We start from the raw sequence: 17,095 nt of genomic DNA, 5'->3' as shown, positions 1-17,095 counted from the left end.
CAGTTTCAGACCTTTGGCCTTCACAACTGCTCAAAACCTACATAAATATCTTTAAAAGAGACACTAGGTAACATTTTTTTCCATAAAATTACAGCTTCAAAATCATTGTGATAGTTTACTGACCTCTAATATGGAGAAGAGAACCTCTGTCCTTGCTACTCTAGGCTCATTATGGCAGAAACTGCACAGGTAGAAATCCACCTCCGCATTGATTTCAGAACAGTGCTGTAAAAATAAATTATACTCTGCAACTGTAGGGGGAGCACAGGAGCAAAAATACCAAATCTTACCTAGTGTTCTTTTAAGTAAAAATGAAAAATAAAAAAAGGAAAAACCAAACCTGTAATATACACTTTCTGCATGTGCATATATTTTAGAATAAATATGTTTCTCATTCTTAGAACAGATCTCTATTTTGGCATACCCATTTTACACATATTTATTTTATGTGTAAGAACCACCCTAAATACCATGGAAATTATTTAAAGCAAATACATTTCATAAAATAATACAATCCAGTGAATAAAAACAATGGCAATTAGTAACAGTTAATACATTACATTATAAATCAAATATTAGCAATAATATATAGAAATCTGTTTTATGTTCATAGATAAATTGACTTTAGGCTCTTCAGGTTTACAAAGAAATGTAGATGAAATGTTGCTGTTTAGAGCTGAAAGAGTGGCAGAAGCAACAGAGATTGTGAAAATGATGCAGTTTCCAAGACCAAAAATACAGTGACTTTGATGTAAACTGTCCAGTTTTTCTTTGTTAAAAAAACATCCGCACAATACATACGCTGCAGTCAAGTCACAGGCAGTTTTTGAGCACAATCCACAAGGGCCAGAAGAATAAATACAGTACATAAACAGCAAATACAAAAGCAGTGATCTGTAAATCTAGTTAAACCTAAACTGAAAAAAAAAAAAAAAAAAAAGAGATTCCTGTTGCACCTTAAAAACCTTCCAGCAGTGGCTTAATACTTTGAGCAAGGACAACTTGAGGAAAACCACTTTGTCAAAAAAATGCTCCAGCAAATAATCCAGCAGTTTAAGTGCAGTGAGTATTTGTAGGCATTTAGATTTTCTCTTTCTACACCGTGAAACCAGAAAATGATTCAGAGGCACTGTGAAAATCCCTAATGTAAATGTCAAGGGGCAACAAAAGGCAATGAAAGAGCAGGGCAGTTATGCAGCTGAAGGCTTTATAAAGTAAAAAAGCTCTCAAAGCTGCATCAGTTGGTGTCTTGAGTAATGGAATACAGCAGTAAACATGCTCCTGTCCCAAATGTTTTGGAACATACTGCAGGCATCATAATTAGAATTCGCATATATTTACAATTAAAACATTTTTTTCTTTGTTCTTGTAATGAAAAGTTATTTACTAATCACTGCTTTCTGTGTTTACCAGCATTTCAAATACTGTTCCAACACTTCTGGACTTGGGCTTATTAGCACATTCCAACCATAACATTCAATATGGTTAAGCTTTTTTTTTTTTCCTATTTCCATCACTGTACGTGTCATAATGCTTTGGTTTTGGTGACAGCATGAGAGAGAGAGAGAGAGAGAGAGAGAGAGAGAGAGAGAGAGAGAGAGAGAGATGTGTATACACAATATCAGTTTGATGAACGCTGATTGTAGCCGCTTTCATTTGCCACGATGTCCTTTGTGTTTCTTGTTCCTTCCTGGTGTTCTAATTGGTTGTGAGGCACAGTTCTCAAGAGGAATGGGAGGAGCCTGTACTGGAGGCTCTTCCTCTCCTTCAATACTGCTCTTAAAAGGCTCAGCAAGTGAAAACTTGAGAGGACTAGAGAGAAACAGAGACACACACAGAGAGGGTTTTGATCAAATTTCACACCAAGGCCATTGAATCGAATATAAAAAATAAAAATAATATATATACTACAAAAATGAAAAAATGTGAATGAAAAATAAATTATAATCTATAACCGTACACATGCATCTCTATGGAATTATGATCCAATGTCCAATATGTGTAATTTACACTACTGTGCAAAATTCAGAGACCATTCGGTTATTTATTTTTTGGGTTAAAACCTTCAGCTCATTTCTCTAGATATTAGATATAAACTGTTGCATGTGGAAGAATTCAAAGAAAACAATGTGAAAACTGGAGTTACTGAAACAGAGAAAAAAAAAATGGCGGAGGAGCATCAAAACTGTCTCCGTCGGGCAATCAGAACTCAAAAATTTCATCAAAAAAATAAAAAATAATCAAGCTCTAGCCCTATTTCAGATGTGAAAATATCCATAGGTGTATGTATCCAAGCGCCCACTGTGAGAAGTCTACAATAAATAAACAACAACAACAGCATAAAATATGCTGCTGGTCTTTTCAGATCAATGACCTTACCTAAGATTTCAGAAATAAACCCTAAATATCTTGGAGATTACTGACTTGAACAAGCTGAACATACAACCAACCTCTTAGACTAAACTCTGGAGGTGAGAAAACGCATCCCTGCAGAATAAAAATGTCATGACAGGTCTCTGATATTTTTCACAGCAAAATATGCAGCAGCAAACATGCACAGTTCCAAAAATATATGGACAGCTTGTGTAGATAAGACTGCAGGCTTCAGTTCAGACCTGATGGGGGTGCGTGGGCTGCTGTTGAGTCTGCGGACTGGACGAGCTCGTGGCTCCACAGAGAATCCCTCTTTCAGACTTTCCAGCACTGAGGGGGCAACATATGTGAAGCCCTACACACACACACAAACACACACACAGACAGACCTGTACTCAGTACATTATGTATACTGTGTATTACAGTACACAGTCTTGATGCCTATTACAGTGACAGTAATGATCATAAATGTCCAGAAAAGCTATTTTAAAACATGAATGCAAATTAGGATCTTAATATACATTACTCTGGAGTGTGTGTATGTGTGTGTGTGTGTCTTACGGCAAATGCGTGGTCAGCACTGCCACTCAGCGTGGTGTCGTCAGGACTGTCTACTGGGGTCTGTCTGGTGAAACGACTGTCAAACTGACTCACATCTTCATCTGATTGCTGAGAGAGAGAGAGAGAGAGAAAGAGAGAGATAGAGAGAGATTTTTCTCGAGTGCAACTAAAAATAAAAGATTTTATTCAAAATATATTGGACTTTGTCCATGCAATGCATACTGTAGGTGCTATTTTAAAATTAATATCCAAAATAAAAAACACTGAAGACAACAAGTGTTTGTCTCCAGAAGGATGATACAGCTATTAGTATAAAACCAAAGTAGTGGAGAAAAGGACAAATAAAAGGACAGTACCAGTGAAGGCCTGTAAGGCGGCTCCACGCGCTTTTTCAGTAGGTCGTCCCAGTTAATGTTCCGGAAGAAAGGATGCTTCTATAAAAGGAAAGTAAAAAACAAAAATCTCTCTAAGGCATGTACACGTGTATACAAACAGCATATTATTATGGAGAGGACCTTGCTTGATGCATGTTTTAAGTAAATATATTCACTTTTTACCTGTATATCTGCACAGTCTTTTTTACCTGAGCCCAGTCTTTGAGATGGGTTCTTCTTCAAAAGCTGTGGAGAAGACAGTAGACAGCAGTGATGAAACAAAAAGGTAAATAAAACTCCTTGCAAAAATAGGTAACTTTTTAACGCAGTGCAATATCCAGAGTGAAAATGAGCCCCCTGGTGGTCTTACCTTTTTAACTAAGTCTCTAGCGTCTGGTGTAAAATACTGAGGAAGGCTGAGCTTACACTTGAGGATTTTATCTATGGTCTTCTTCCTGTTTTCTGCTGTGAATGGGGGCTGAAAATGAAAAGAGATTTAAAATATAAAACATATTTTCAAAAACAACAACAACAAAATGGAGAAAAATAAAAAGGGCCATAAATGTGTGCTGATATTTTCCTGCTGAGAGAAACATAATCTGTGGAATTTTTTGATGGAGAGAGTTGTGCTGAGACAGCATAGCCTTGTGTGGTTCAGATTCATGTATCTTCATCATCTTGCTATTTTCATTTGTAAGTTGATGAATGAATTCTCGTGTGTGGGTACATTTTTGCCATGAGTACTTTTTTATTTTTGTAAATGCAGGCTTTTTTTAACATTTAAATTTAATGTAATCTTAATTATATAGCAATACATTATTAATACCTCAGTCTAATCCAATAAATTATTAATATTACGTCAGATAATATCAGAATATTTTGGGGTTCTATCTAATGTCTCTATATTCCTTACCGAGCCGGTCATCATATCGTACATAAGTGCTCCCAGACTCCACCAGTCCACTGCTCTGTTGTGTCCTGAACGGGTCAGAATCTCTGGAGCCCTGAGACATGTATAAGAACAACACTTGTTCTAATCACTTGTGCTAATCAACACTTGTTTACAATTTTGTGTTTGACATTTTGCTTTATTTTTATTTTTATGTATATTTATATACCATTTATAGGAGCATAATAGAGATATCAATCATTTTCTCCTTTAATTTTTCCTCATGATATCAAACATCCATTTTTATTGACACCTAGTAAACATGACTGTCATATGTCATGATCATGCCCTACAAAGCAGGATGTTTCTTAATCTCACTTGAGTTGCACATAAAGGAAATAAATGATCATTTACATGAAAATTGTTTGCTGTTTTTTCGTGGTAAAATGGATTGCTCCTTTAAGTTGCACCTAAAGATTAAGAATGAATTACAATCCCTACATTATCAGAAAAAAAGAAAAATAATTTCAATGTAAACCATGGTCATTTAGGTGCAAATAAAACTAAATTTGAAAAAAATTAATTTGATAAAAAATTAAACTAAATTTGATATATTAAGTATCTTGTGGCCAAAACCAACTACTGCAATCTGTGAAGCTTCATTTAAATTTCGAAGACAGTATAAGGTCTTATACATGAAGTGATGCTTCAAGTTTTCTTCTGTAAAATCAGAGTAACTCACATGTACTCTATAGTGCCGCAGAACGTGTGTGTGACCGTGCCGTCGTGGATGGATTCCTTACACAGGCCAAAGTCAGTGAGCTTAATGTGGCCTTAAAAAAAGAAGAGATAGGGTGTCAGTTTAAAATAGAGCAGGGACATTGTGTATGCAGTTTATGGATATAAATATCATTCAGGTAATGACAACACCATGACTGATTAAGTGCATGAACCCAATCACTGGTTGTCACATAAAATTAATTTAAAATATTTATTTAAATATTGCTGCCTTGTGTCTACAAAACAGTGAAATTGCAGAAGGAAAAACATTCATTATTATCAATGTAAGTTACTGCAAACAGATCATATTCAGTCGTTTTGGATGTTATCATTGTGAAATTCTGACAGACTATAAACAACATTTTTCAAATGTTAAAACACAGTTCCCATTTTCTACATAGATCAGAAATATCCCTTTTTTACGCTGCAATCTATATTTGCAAGAATAAAAGGGTGACTGGTTTAGCATGATTGAATGCTTTTGTTCTGAAGACTATTAGGCTCTCCAGTCTTGAGCTTTGGCAACACAAAACGTTTATTATTCATAAGGTTCAGTATTTGTAACACAAACACACACCTTCATGATTGAGCATGATGTTCTCAGGCTTCAGGTCCCTGTAGATGATCCCATTGGAGTGGAGATGTCCCAATGCTAATGTTATCTCACCCAGATAAAAGCTGTCAAGTAAAAGACCACATAATGTTCATTACTGCTCTAGAGGCCATTAATAAAGCAATGGTTAATGTCTGATAAAGAAATAACCATGGTCTTATAATCACAGGATAAAATGTAAAATATCATTGGCCAATCCATTAGAGCTTCACATAGGGCCAACCATAATCTCTTCCTACCGGCAGCCACAAAATTTTGGTTGTTGAATCCTACCCCTCAACACTAAGGCTGTTGTGGCCATTTATGATCCAGTCAGCAACCAGCTACATCTAGCAATATTTAATGTTATTCTACACCTACCCAATAGGGATGCTGTGGCCGTTTATGATCCAGTCAGCACCCAGCTATCCTTAACTATGGTTATTCACTGAGCCCAGCACCTGAGTACCCAAACCACCCACTGCATCATCTGTGTTTTGCTGAATTAAGCCCATGACACCTCTAGAAGGCTCAACAGTGAAGTCTGGCGTCCCAGACCCAACCCACTCCAAGCCAGCCTTACAGTCCTACCTTACTTCTTTACCATCAATAACCATAAATTCACACTGACCTCCCTGGTGACTAAGGCTGCCCCACTGGCACCATTAATGTATGGTCAGTGCCACCAGTTCCATGTGAACTTTACATGCTACATCACCAACAACCACAATAGCACCTCTACAGTGTATTTCCCCAAGTAATCTGTGATCTCCTTATCCACAAACACTGACTAGACCTTTCAGCTTTTTCAGCTTAGCTTCCAGCCCCTAATGCCGCACAAGCAAGGATGTGACAGACATGGCAACAGATCCCCTAACACCCATCTCCACTGGTCTTACATGTGCCTGCCACCTGCGTTCCCTCATCTCAGCCACCAAGTCAGCGTTTGCTGTCCAACAAACATGCTAAAAGCCTTAGCCACTTGATTATGTCTCCATGTATACCGGTCCTGTGACAAAACTAACCTTCAGCGTTCCAACTCCTGTACATAATCCACAACTAGTGTCTTCCCCTACCCACTGTCCAAGATTTTGCAGTGATGGAAGCATATCGTAAATTGCTCTCAGCTAAAACTTAATACGACTTGCCTCCATCGCACACAACTCTTGCACAGAAATCTTCCTCTTCTCTAGATTCTCCCATTGAGTGTTTTGCCTGTGATGCTGCTGTTCCTGCTTGCGAATAAAACTAGTCTTCATTTGCCTTGTCTCTGGTGATGTGGCCTTACTAAAAGCTTCCCACGAATCACCTGACCCAAGGCCTTCTATTTCACATTGTACTTGGCCAATCCTTTGGCCCTTAATTCTAATGAGGTCCTGGCTACCTGCATGGCCACTTTCAGATTCAACTTCCTTCTTGCTTACGTGACTGGCACTGCTGCTTTTACCACTGCATACTTCGATCTTGACAAAATCATCTCCCGACTCACTATTGCACATTTAAATTCAACTAAACTTGTGAGTGGTAACTCCAGTACCCCCCCTCCCCTAGCCACTTCCTTATGGCCTTGTTCAAAACCCTTTCCGTCCTCTCTACTTCTGTGATTGAAACATCATAAACTGTCAATAGCCATCTAATACAAGGCAGTAAGCCAAACTGCACACCACCATTTCAACATCTCTGGCAAACATGAACTATCAATAGTACAAACAACCAGTTCAGCTTTTAGACCCACAACTTGGTCAGTATCATTTAGTGCTGCACTATACCATCTACCTAAACTCTTCACTGTATTAGACAACAAACTCTAGCCACAGGATCAAATCCATCCTGGCTGCCACCTGATGTGAATGAAATAAAACATAATATAACTGTAAAAGAAAGACTTGAAACCTTTTGCCCACTCCCACAATTAGAACTAGAGAAGATTATCACCTCCGCAAACTGTACAACTTGCACACTTGATGCAATTCCCACAAAGTTGCTCAAAGAAGTACTACCAGCTATTATTGATCCTCTTTTAACTATAGTAAACTCATCGCTTAGTCTGGGCCATGTACCCAAAGCTTTTAAACTAGCAGTTATTAAACCTATGATCAAGAAACCAAATCTTGATGCTAGTACACTGTCTAATTACAGGCCTATTTCTAATTTGCCATTTCTGTCTAAGATCTTAGAAAAAGCTGTGGCCCAACAACTTAGTTCATATCTACATAAGAATCATATATATGAAAAATTCCAATCTGGATTCAGGCAACATCATAGTACAGAGACAGCTCTAGTCAAGATAACAAATGATCTTCTTCTTGCCTCTGATCAAGGCCACGTATCCCTGTTGGTGCTTCTTGACCTAAGCGCAGCCTTCGATACAATAGACCACAATATTCTCATAGAAAGGTTAGAAAACATGGTTGGAATCACAGGGACAGCCCTATTATGGTTCAAATCTTACTTAACGGAACGTTATCAATTCGTAAAAGTAAACAATCTAAATTCAAATTATTCTAAAGTAAGATTTGGAATTCCACAAGGCTCTATTTTAGGACCATTATTATTTACATTATACATGTTACCGCTAGGCACAGTTATAAGAAACCATGACATTAACTTTCACTGTTACGCAGACGACACACAATTGTATATTTCAGCCAAGCCCGATGACAAACACAGATTAAAGAAAATAGAGGACTGTGTAAAAGACGTGAAAGGCTGGATGTTGCGTAACTTCCTCCTTCTAAACAGCAACAAAACAGAGGTCCTGCTTTTGGGTCCCAAAGTGACAAGAAATAAATTATCAGACTTAATTTTAAATCTAGCTAACTTTCCAGTTAAACCTGGTTCAGCAGCAAAAAATCTTGGTGTCATAATTGACCCGGATTTATCATTTGATCAACACATAGGTAGTATCACTAGGACAGCTTTTTTACATCTTCGCAATATTGCTAAGATTAGAAATGCCTTATCCCTCCAGGACGCAGAAACATTAGTACATGCCTTTATTACTTCAAGGCTTGACTACTGTAACGCACTACTGTCAGGATGCACCAGCAGCAATTTAAGAAAACTTCAACTAGTTCAAAATGCTGCAGCTAGGGTCCTCACTAAAACTAGAAAATTTGAACATATCAGCCCAGTTTTATCATCACTTCATTGGCTGCCTGTTAAATTCCGCATTGACTACAAAATTTTGTTATTAACATATAAAGCTCTACATGGGCTTGCTCCTGAATATCTTCAAGATACAATTTCCTATTATGAGCCTCCACGTTCACTCAGATCACAGAATACTGGATTTTTAAATGTTCCCAGAATTCAGAAGGCCTCAGCTGGGGGAAGAGCCTTTTCTTATAAAGCCCCCCAACTCTGGAATGATCTTCCAAAAAATGTTCGGGACTCAGACACAGTCGCAATCTTCAAATGTAGGCTAAAAACTCATTTGTTTAGTTTATCATTTGGTAGCTAATGTTCCCCCATAGATAAAGGCGGCAGATCCGGGGGGTCCATGGACACAGGGAATTATAGTATACTGAGACGCTGGTGCTGTCGTCCCGCCGCTTCTCGCGATCACTCAGGTTTGTTGACGGTGGAGCGGAGGGATGCCAGTGTTTCAGGATGCTCCCGTGTCTGTGTGTCCTCCTGGTTCTCTCCTTTTAGTTAATGCTGTCATAGTCAGATCTGCCGGAGTCATTAGCCACACTCTGGAAATTTTCATATTTTCTACTTTACAAACACAAAACAGTTCAAAACTAATTCCATCCCTTTACATCTTTCCGAGTAAACAACTGCCCACCTGTCTGTCTGGACACTGATGGATGACTGTCGAGATCCTCCTCCATGCTTCAGACCAGCTGCCCACGCTTCCAGCAACCACCAAGTGCCTTGAAGCTGTCCCTACACTGAAGTTCTCATGGACTACTAACTATCATCACCAGTAGATTGACCAGAGGAGGATGGGTCACCCCTTGTGAGCCTTGGTTCCTCCCAAGGTTTCTTCCTCAGCTGGGGGAGTTTTTCCTTGCCACTGTCGCCCCTGGCTTGCTCACTTGAGGGTTTTACATTTGTCTTTACATTTCATGTCAAATCTTGTCTTACTGGAATTCTGTGAAGCTGCTTTGTGACAACATCAGTTGTGAAAAGCGCTATATAAATAAATTTGATTTGATTTGATTCACTGGTCTCTAAAGTACTGTAACAATCATTTCTCCTTCCATCCAAAAATTGTAGACTTCTAGATTTGCTTGGTTTAACTTTCAGCCTAGCCAACCTTAGATTATCGTTTAACTTCTCTAGCAACCGCATTGTGCAAGGCACGGTAGTCATTAGCATCATCATGTCATCCATGTAAGCCCTAATTGTGGGGAACCGTACATGCAAGTACCAGCATGCAAACACTCTCCATCTACGACCAACATAGAGGCCATAATTCCTACCGCCTTTGCCATTGTAAATGCAAATGGTGAAAGCATACATCCAGCCATTATACCCATTTCTAATAGCTACCATGATGTAACAAATTCCCCTGTACTAAAGCAAAACTATATATACTTAAAGTATGCTTTAACCAGCCTAGTAACCTTATCTGGCGCCTGGAAGAATTCAAAAGCTTTCCACATAATTATGTGGCACTGAGCCAAATGAATTAGCTCAATCTAAGAAAACAACATGTAAATCTCTAGCCTCTTTCTTTGCTGTCTGAATCTGATGCCAGATCATGCTGCTATGTTCCAAACATCCTGCAAAACCACAAAACCCTGCCTTTTGCACTGATCTATCAAGTAATAAGCAAGTCTTATGCTATTACACTAAAGAAAATCTAGTGTCAATGCAAGTAAATTAGACCCTAAAAAGCAAATGTTTTTAATTGCTATTCATTACTTTATCACTATGCCTTAAGAATTTAACATTAAAAGTGTATAGTGCTGCAAGCCAATAGTTAAACTGAAACAAATGTTAGTAAAAGGACATAAAACATTTCTTACTTTGGTCTTTAGATTTTACATTCAAAATCATATTTCAGATACCATGGATCTCTATTCACATTCCCTTATTTTCCATATTCTTAGGGAATTTCTTACCAGGCCGTGTCTTCCATGAAGATCCCCTCCTTCTCCAGTTGCATAAACAGCTCTCCACCTGTTTGAAAGAGGGCCAAAAATATTCTCACAGTCTCTCAGGGACAGGGTAAAGACAAGAAAGATCACACAAAAATACAACCACTAGTACCATAGCTAAAAACAAGAAAAGTATCACTATTACCAGTTACCTTCTAAGGTAACAAATGTGAACAAATCTATTATCTACCACTTAATAATAATTCTAAAGTCTAATGTTGTGTCTAATCTTACACACATGGCTTTCCACACAGGATTAATATGAATGTAGAATCAAATGTTTTGAATAAAAGAGATGGGAGGGGGGGGGGGCAAAATAAAAAACCCTGTCCAGATCTTGGTAACAGGACACTGCTCCTTACTATAATTAATGGATAAGCAAAGCCTGCAGTAAACACTCACCACTAAGACACTCCAGTATGAGGTAGAGTTTGCCCCCTGTCTGGAAGGCATACCACAAATCCACAATGAAGGGATGACGAACGGTTTCCAAAATCTCTCGCTCCGCACGAGTGTGTGCTGTGTCTTTAGCATTGCATACTATTTTGGCCTGTGTGTATAATATGAGAGAGAGAGAGAGAGAGAGAGAGAGAGAGAGAGAGACTATCATTACCATTACATTTTGCCAAATTTATAGAGTTGGCACCTTACTTAAAAAAAAAAAAAAAAAAAAAAGTGTTCTCCACTGTTGCATGGTGTTAATATAAAGCATAGTGATGATCACAGATTGAACACTAGCAAATAAATGTCAATAGATAAAGCAAATGTAAACAAATGAAAAGATACTTACTTTTTTCAAAACTTTCATGGCAAATATTTTACCCGTCTGACTCCCCTGCACTTTCCGAACCTGGAAGACCTGAAGAAGGGTCACAAAATGTTGTTTAGCAAGTGTATGATTCGCCCTGTAGCATGGATTTTATATCAAGCCAAAATGGCAATAGCAGTATAAGTTATTCATTATCTGAGAAGACATCTGTCAAAGATTTTGTGCTTCTTTGGTTCCTGAACAACAGAATAATCAACCCACTTCAAGATTGAAATATGGAGGTTTTATTAATATCCCTGAAGATTTCAATCAAAGCAAGTACTGAAAATTGTATAATTTATAGTAATATTCTGTTAAATATATGTCTGGGATTTTTTAGTAACTTGCAATTAATATCTACTTTTTTCCAACTTTGACTGGATAGTAAATATGAGTCTGACAATGTGTAATACATGCACACTTAAAACACCTAGATACAACAAAGCTGTTTAATATTGAACCACAAGAAAGATGTTATCTTGTTTTGATCACACACAAACCTTGCCATAGCCTCCTTTCCCCAACACAGTGAGTAACTCAAAGCAGTCTGGTCCTATTCGTTCACTGTCTCTGTTCACACTCTCACTTGTAAGCTCCACCTCCTCAGTCTCTGAACTAATAAAGAGATATTTGAGATTGATTCATATTCATATCTATTTAGTTATATTCTCTCTTAGTGCTCATTTCTTCTAACCATTTATGCATAACGAAGATAAAACATCAGACTTTAAATAATGAATACATACGGTTCTATTTCTGCAGCTGTAAAATTACAAACTTCATCCTGTGGGAAAACAAAAGAATCATTTAAAACTACATTTGTGCAGTTAAACTTATTCAAAATCTATCTTTCTCTCAATGTGAATACACCAAAGTACATATGAAGTTGGCTAATTATGCAACATTTGCAACTTAAACAGATGTGCTATTATATTCCGGCACCTAGGAGCCAGAATGTAACCTTTGCCCTATTTAAGGAGGAGTGGAAATTTCAAATACAAAACATTGGTGCTGGAATGTTTTTATTATTATTATTAAAGCCTCACTCTTGTCCTCTCTCTATCCACAATTTTCTCTCACCTCTCCATCGCTCACATCCTCTGACTCCAAGTCAATGTCGAACACCCCCGCCATCCTATAAATACACAGAGGAGTTAGGAAAGGCAGTGTTCAGCTGCTCAGACCTGGAGCTTTTAAAACACTTTTGCTGGCATTTATTGGCCTAGGACTAGGGAGAGACTAACATATGAAACTACACCTGACAGAAATTCAGTTTTGGAGGTGTCATATAAAAACACATATATACACATTACATGCTTATGTACTACTTTTACTATATTTAAATGTTAATGCAACATGTTTAAATGTTTGAATATATGGGTCTGTATATACAAAAATACCTTTTAATAACAAATGTGTATTTAATATTTATATATTAAGTATGGAATATTCCACTCCTGGGAGTTTAAGTTTAAACCATAAACTATCCGCTTCACCCAGTTTCATTATACAGGGTCATGATCTTTACACAGTGTCTGAGTCAGCCTGTGACCAACTGGGACATTTAAAAAAAATAAATAAATAAAAAAATAAAAAAGAAACAGAAAAGACAGTTCACACAATTTCCCGGTAACCCAAATATCAAAGAGACAAGTCACATTCAGTTTCTGAAATTAGCTTCTTTAGTATAGCACTGGATCTATAATGCTAGTGTAACAGCTATGTTCATTTTTATAGAAAAAAATATAGCACAGAGTGTTAGAAAAGATTTTAAGCAAGTCTGTTTGAGTTCATTTAACATCCCAAGGCAAGAGGGTGAAGATTTTGGCATGTTTTCACAATGTTAATTGATGATCAGCTTCCATTTCTTGTTAGCTACAGTCGCTAAACACCATACAACCGCAAACATGTTTTGGCTGCACAAGTGTGTTTGGGATGAAATAACTGTGTACATTTGATTTTATGCCAAGCTATTAGTTTCAATGAACCACGAATCTGATATCATATGTTCATGTTACTACTAGCGCACTGACACTGAAACACTATATAGGCAAAGGTATTTGGACACCAGCTTAGCTTCTACCTCTCTGATAAGGCTTTACACTAGATGTTCGAACATTTCTGTGAAGATTTGACTGCAGTCGTTCAAAAGAACATTAGTTAATTCAGGTTCTGACATTGGATGTTTCACTCTAGGTCCCAGATAGTGCTTTATGCCACATTTTAGCTTTTCTTTTTTAGTCACCAAATTTTTTTTATGGTCATTTCATTGTATTTCGCTGGTGTCCTTCTGTGTGATGGGGTCACACCACTGACTTTATAAGTAAAAATAAATAAGTGCATTCTGCGAGATGCTTGTGTATTAATAAGTTCCAAGGATGTTCTAGAAGCGACTCAGTACTTACGTTGTTTGAGCTGCTACTTTTATATTTTACTTAAGTACATTTTCAGGAAGTTATGATGATTATTGCAGGAAACATTCATTTTGTTTGAGACTAAATTTAGGCTTTACCTCCCTCTGCCCATGGTTGAGTAGAAGTGTGCTTAAATAGAACTAGGAGCTAAAGTAATGTAGAACCACACTGTGAGGCTATTCCAGGAGAAACACTGACTCATATGTTTAGGGTACAATAAACTGTGTTCATGGCAATGTGCTTGGAGCTTTTGTTGCAGGGAGGGCATTGTCACGAACACCATGAATTTGTATTGTATGCTAAAGCAATGGGTCAAAAGCCCCAGCAGAGAACACCTGGCAAATGTGCAGTTTCACTACCCACAAAAAGCTCACAGAATATGAGATTATCTAATATCCAGCATATTTTAACATCACTCTGGCAAGTCATACAAGTTTCCAATTCATTATAATTGCTGTTATTGTTAATTGCAGGTTAATGTATTTGTTGTTTTAATGCACTCCTCTGCTACTTAAGTATTGTTGTTATATTTTTGTTTATGCTGTCTTTTATTACTGACAATACCATTAAAGTTATTTTTATTGCAAAGCACTCTGAATTATAATAAGTACTCTATGAATACATACTTCTCTAAATAAAAATATGTTAAACCGCCTTCTACACATGATAAAAAATAAATGTGAAATTACCTGCACATTTAAAAAATTTTTTTCATTTCAATAGGGATATTGGAGGAAAAGAATACCATGCCATAGCTTTTGTGGGGTTTTTATTTTATGAACAAACAAACAGTCAATAGAAATGTGCTAAATCTCTTTGGAAGATTTTCTTTTTGACATTTCAAAGATAACCAAAACAAGTTATTTGACTAGGAGTGGCAAAGTTTTTGAATGGGTGTGTCCATCAGACGCGTGTATGTAAGATTCTAACAAGGATTAGCAAGATAATACAGTTAAAAGATCCAACTACATCCAATTACATCCAACTATATCCAATAATGAACGAATGATAGCTAACAGATGAAATGATAAAATTAAAACATAAACTGTCATAAATAACAAATGTTCAGTCAATCTGACTTAAGTGTTGAGTCATAGACTTTAATATCAGTCAGCTGAACAGTTCCAGACAAACCGGACAGTCCAGTACATTTGTTATTAACCTTTGCCAGCTGATAATCCATTTCTTTTTTCATTTTGTCTCAGTGGTGATACACAGTCCTCATGATCTTTATGGAGAGCAACAGTGTTTCTGTTAAATGCGACATATTCAGAGATAACAGTAAATGGAATTTCAACTTTAAAGCCTCATAATATCAAAGCCATGTATTTTTTATATAATAATAATAATAATAATAATACAAATGTTTTTAAAAGTTTTTCCTGTTTATTTTAAGGTTCCTCCATCTATTTGCCTTCCTAGGCTACACTCTAAAAGAGAGTTACAAAGTCAAGATAAAAGCTAATTGATTTAACTTTGGTAATGAATATAAATTAATTGTGTTGGGTGAATACAAGTAAGGTTTTGTGTGTGTGTGTGTGTCTGTGCAATTTGCTTGACATAAACATTCTGTGTGTCCTCCCCTGCCCGTGTTTCATTATCTGACTATTGCAGGGACTGATAATACACACAGTAATGAGAATTAAAGGAAAAAATGACTTTCATAATACACGTAAATGTTTGTGACCCTACAGTACCTTCTCTCCAGAGCATAAACATTACAGTGTTGTTTAAGTAATGTCAAGCTTCACAAAACCAAACTGCACTGCATCACTTTACAAAATGACTAACCTTTTAAAGGGATAATGAAAGGTTATAGTCTAGGTTATGTTTTTTGTTTCTAGTGGTGTAATTATGAAGATCATCAGGACTGAATTAAAAAAAAACAAAAGACTCTTAATGTACTTTTTAAAGTTTCGATTCCCTGGGACACTAAATATATGAGAATATGTGTGTTTATGTATGTGGTTAAATGCCTAGGTGTATGTGTGTATATTTTATGTAAGCTGGATTTCAAAAATCTGTACATGAATATGCAATACGTTTTTGTATTTATTAATAAAGTTTATACAAAAAAGCACTGAAATCATTTATAAGCAGTTACAAGTAACCTGTTGCTTGACAAACAGTGAGCTCATATTGACCTCTACCCTCGACGTTCTGAGCAAGCCTCTTTAGATATCACAGATCAGTACTATGCATATGAAATGTCTGCTCATTTATTTAATGAATAACCATTAATAAACCGAAATTAAACTCGTTACAAACACTTTCCAATAGTACTCCCACATAACACACGATGAAGGCAGTTTTGTGGATATTTGCAAGCTCTGTATACAACAACAAAATATCAAAATATTTAAATGGCCATGCCTGTGTTTAAAAAACTGCAGAACGGCCCTAAAATAATTTATAAGCCTCATTTTCCGAACTGAATGGATGAATATAAACTATAGAGGTAAAACGGGGACTATATAAAACATCAACTAGATGTTAAGAGGTTTTAGGCTACGTTTACACTAACGTTAGACGTTGATGTAACATTAAATTATTGTAAAATAATATTAAGTAATCTTGAGGTCTTGGTCTTTGACCAAGGACCGAGTTAACGTTGCGCTCTGTGCTTCAGCTATGATACAAAGCTGAATAAAACCAGCTGGCAGTAGATTAAAATCACATCTCCAGGATTCTGAAACCAGCAGAAAATATCTCCTTCATTTCAGCTGTTCCGTGTTCATTTTGTATTGGCTTGTTTACTTACTTGGACCGTCATCCGTGTCCCAAACCCACTCCTGCTTCCTCCTCACACGGAGTGTGAACCCAGAGCCCGGTGACAAGATCGGTATCGGTGTAAATCAGGCGTAATCCTGAGGTAAATGCCCGTACAAGAGGTAAGAGTTGACTCAGACCGCACTCCTTCATCTACCTGCAGCTCTCAGAACAGCGCGCACACTCCGCTCTGACGTCACCCAGAGGCGACAAGCGAATGAGAGGGCGGGAATTACAAAAATAACAACAACATCAATAATAATAATAATAATAATAATAATAACCACTAAAACAACTGCTAAAAAACAATAACAGACAAAACAATAGCACAATAATAATAATAATAATAATAATAATAATAATAATAATAACAACAACAACAACAACAACAGCAGGGGAACTTCATCATCAAGGATAATAATAA

General features: G+C 36.9%; 1 protein-coding gene across 1 annotated transcript; it reads right to left on the bottom strand.

Moving 5' to 3' along the window:
- Nucleotides 1-11: 11 nt before the first annotated feature.
- Nucleotides 12-16,841, bottom strand: LOC136687460 (ribosomal protein S6 kinase beta-2-like). The gene is made up of 16 exons (XM_066661876.1): nt 16,664-16,841; nt 12,569-12,623; nt 12,235-12,272; nt 11,989-12,103; nt 11,471-11,539; nt 11,083-11,230; nt 10,645-10,702; nt 5,555-5,655; nt 4,940-5,030; nt 4,222-4,312; nt 3,679-3,786; nt 3,492-3,554; nt 3,291-3,368; nt 2,935-3,042; nt 2,616-2,728; nt 12-1,812 (listed from the first exon to the last, which is right to left on the bottom strand). The coding sequence occupies exons 2-16, from the start codon at nt 12,620-12,622 to the stop codon at nt 1,653-1,655; spliced, it is 1,395 nt and encodes a 464-aa protein (XP_066517973.1). The 5' UTR covers nt 12,623; nt 16,664-16,841; the 3' UTR covers nt 12-1,652.
- Between the last annotated feature and the right edge of the window lie 254 nt (nt 16,842-17,095).

The sequence above is a fragment of the Hoplias malabaricus genome, chromosome 2 (assembly GCF_029633855.1).
Source record: "Hoplias malabaricus isolate fHopMal1 chromosome 2, fHopMal1.hap1, whole genome shotgun sequence".
Taxonomy (NCBI): Eukaryota; Metazoa; Chordata; class Actinopteri; order Characiformes; family Erythrinidae; genus Hoplias; species Hoplias malabaricus.
Note: the sequence above shows the minus strand (reverse complement) of the source record. Positions and strands in the feature narration are given on the sequence as shown.

What these genes read in the sequence shown, in the direction of transcription:
- LOC136687460 (XM_066661876.1), bottom strand. Translation starts at nt 12,622, where the DNA reads ATGGCGGGGGTGTTCGACATTGACTTGGAGTCAGAGGATGTGAGCGAT. An exon ending in GGAAAGGAGGCTATGGCAAG is followed by an intron (nt 11,540 to 11,988) that starts GTTTGTGTGTGA and finishes ACCCTTCTTCAG; the next exon opens with GTCTTCCAGGTTCGGAAAGT. An exon ending in TTCATGGAAGACACGGCCTG is followed by an intron (nt 5,656 to 10,644) that starts GTAAGAAATTCC and finishes TTTACTTGACAG; the next exon opens with CTTTTATCTGGGTGAGATAA.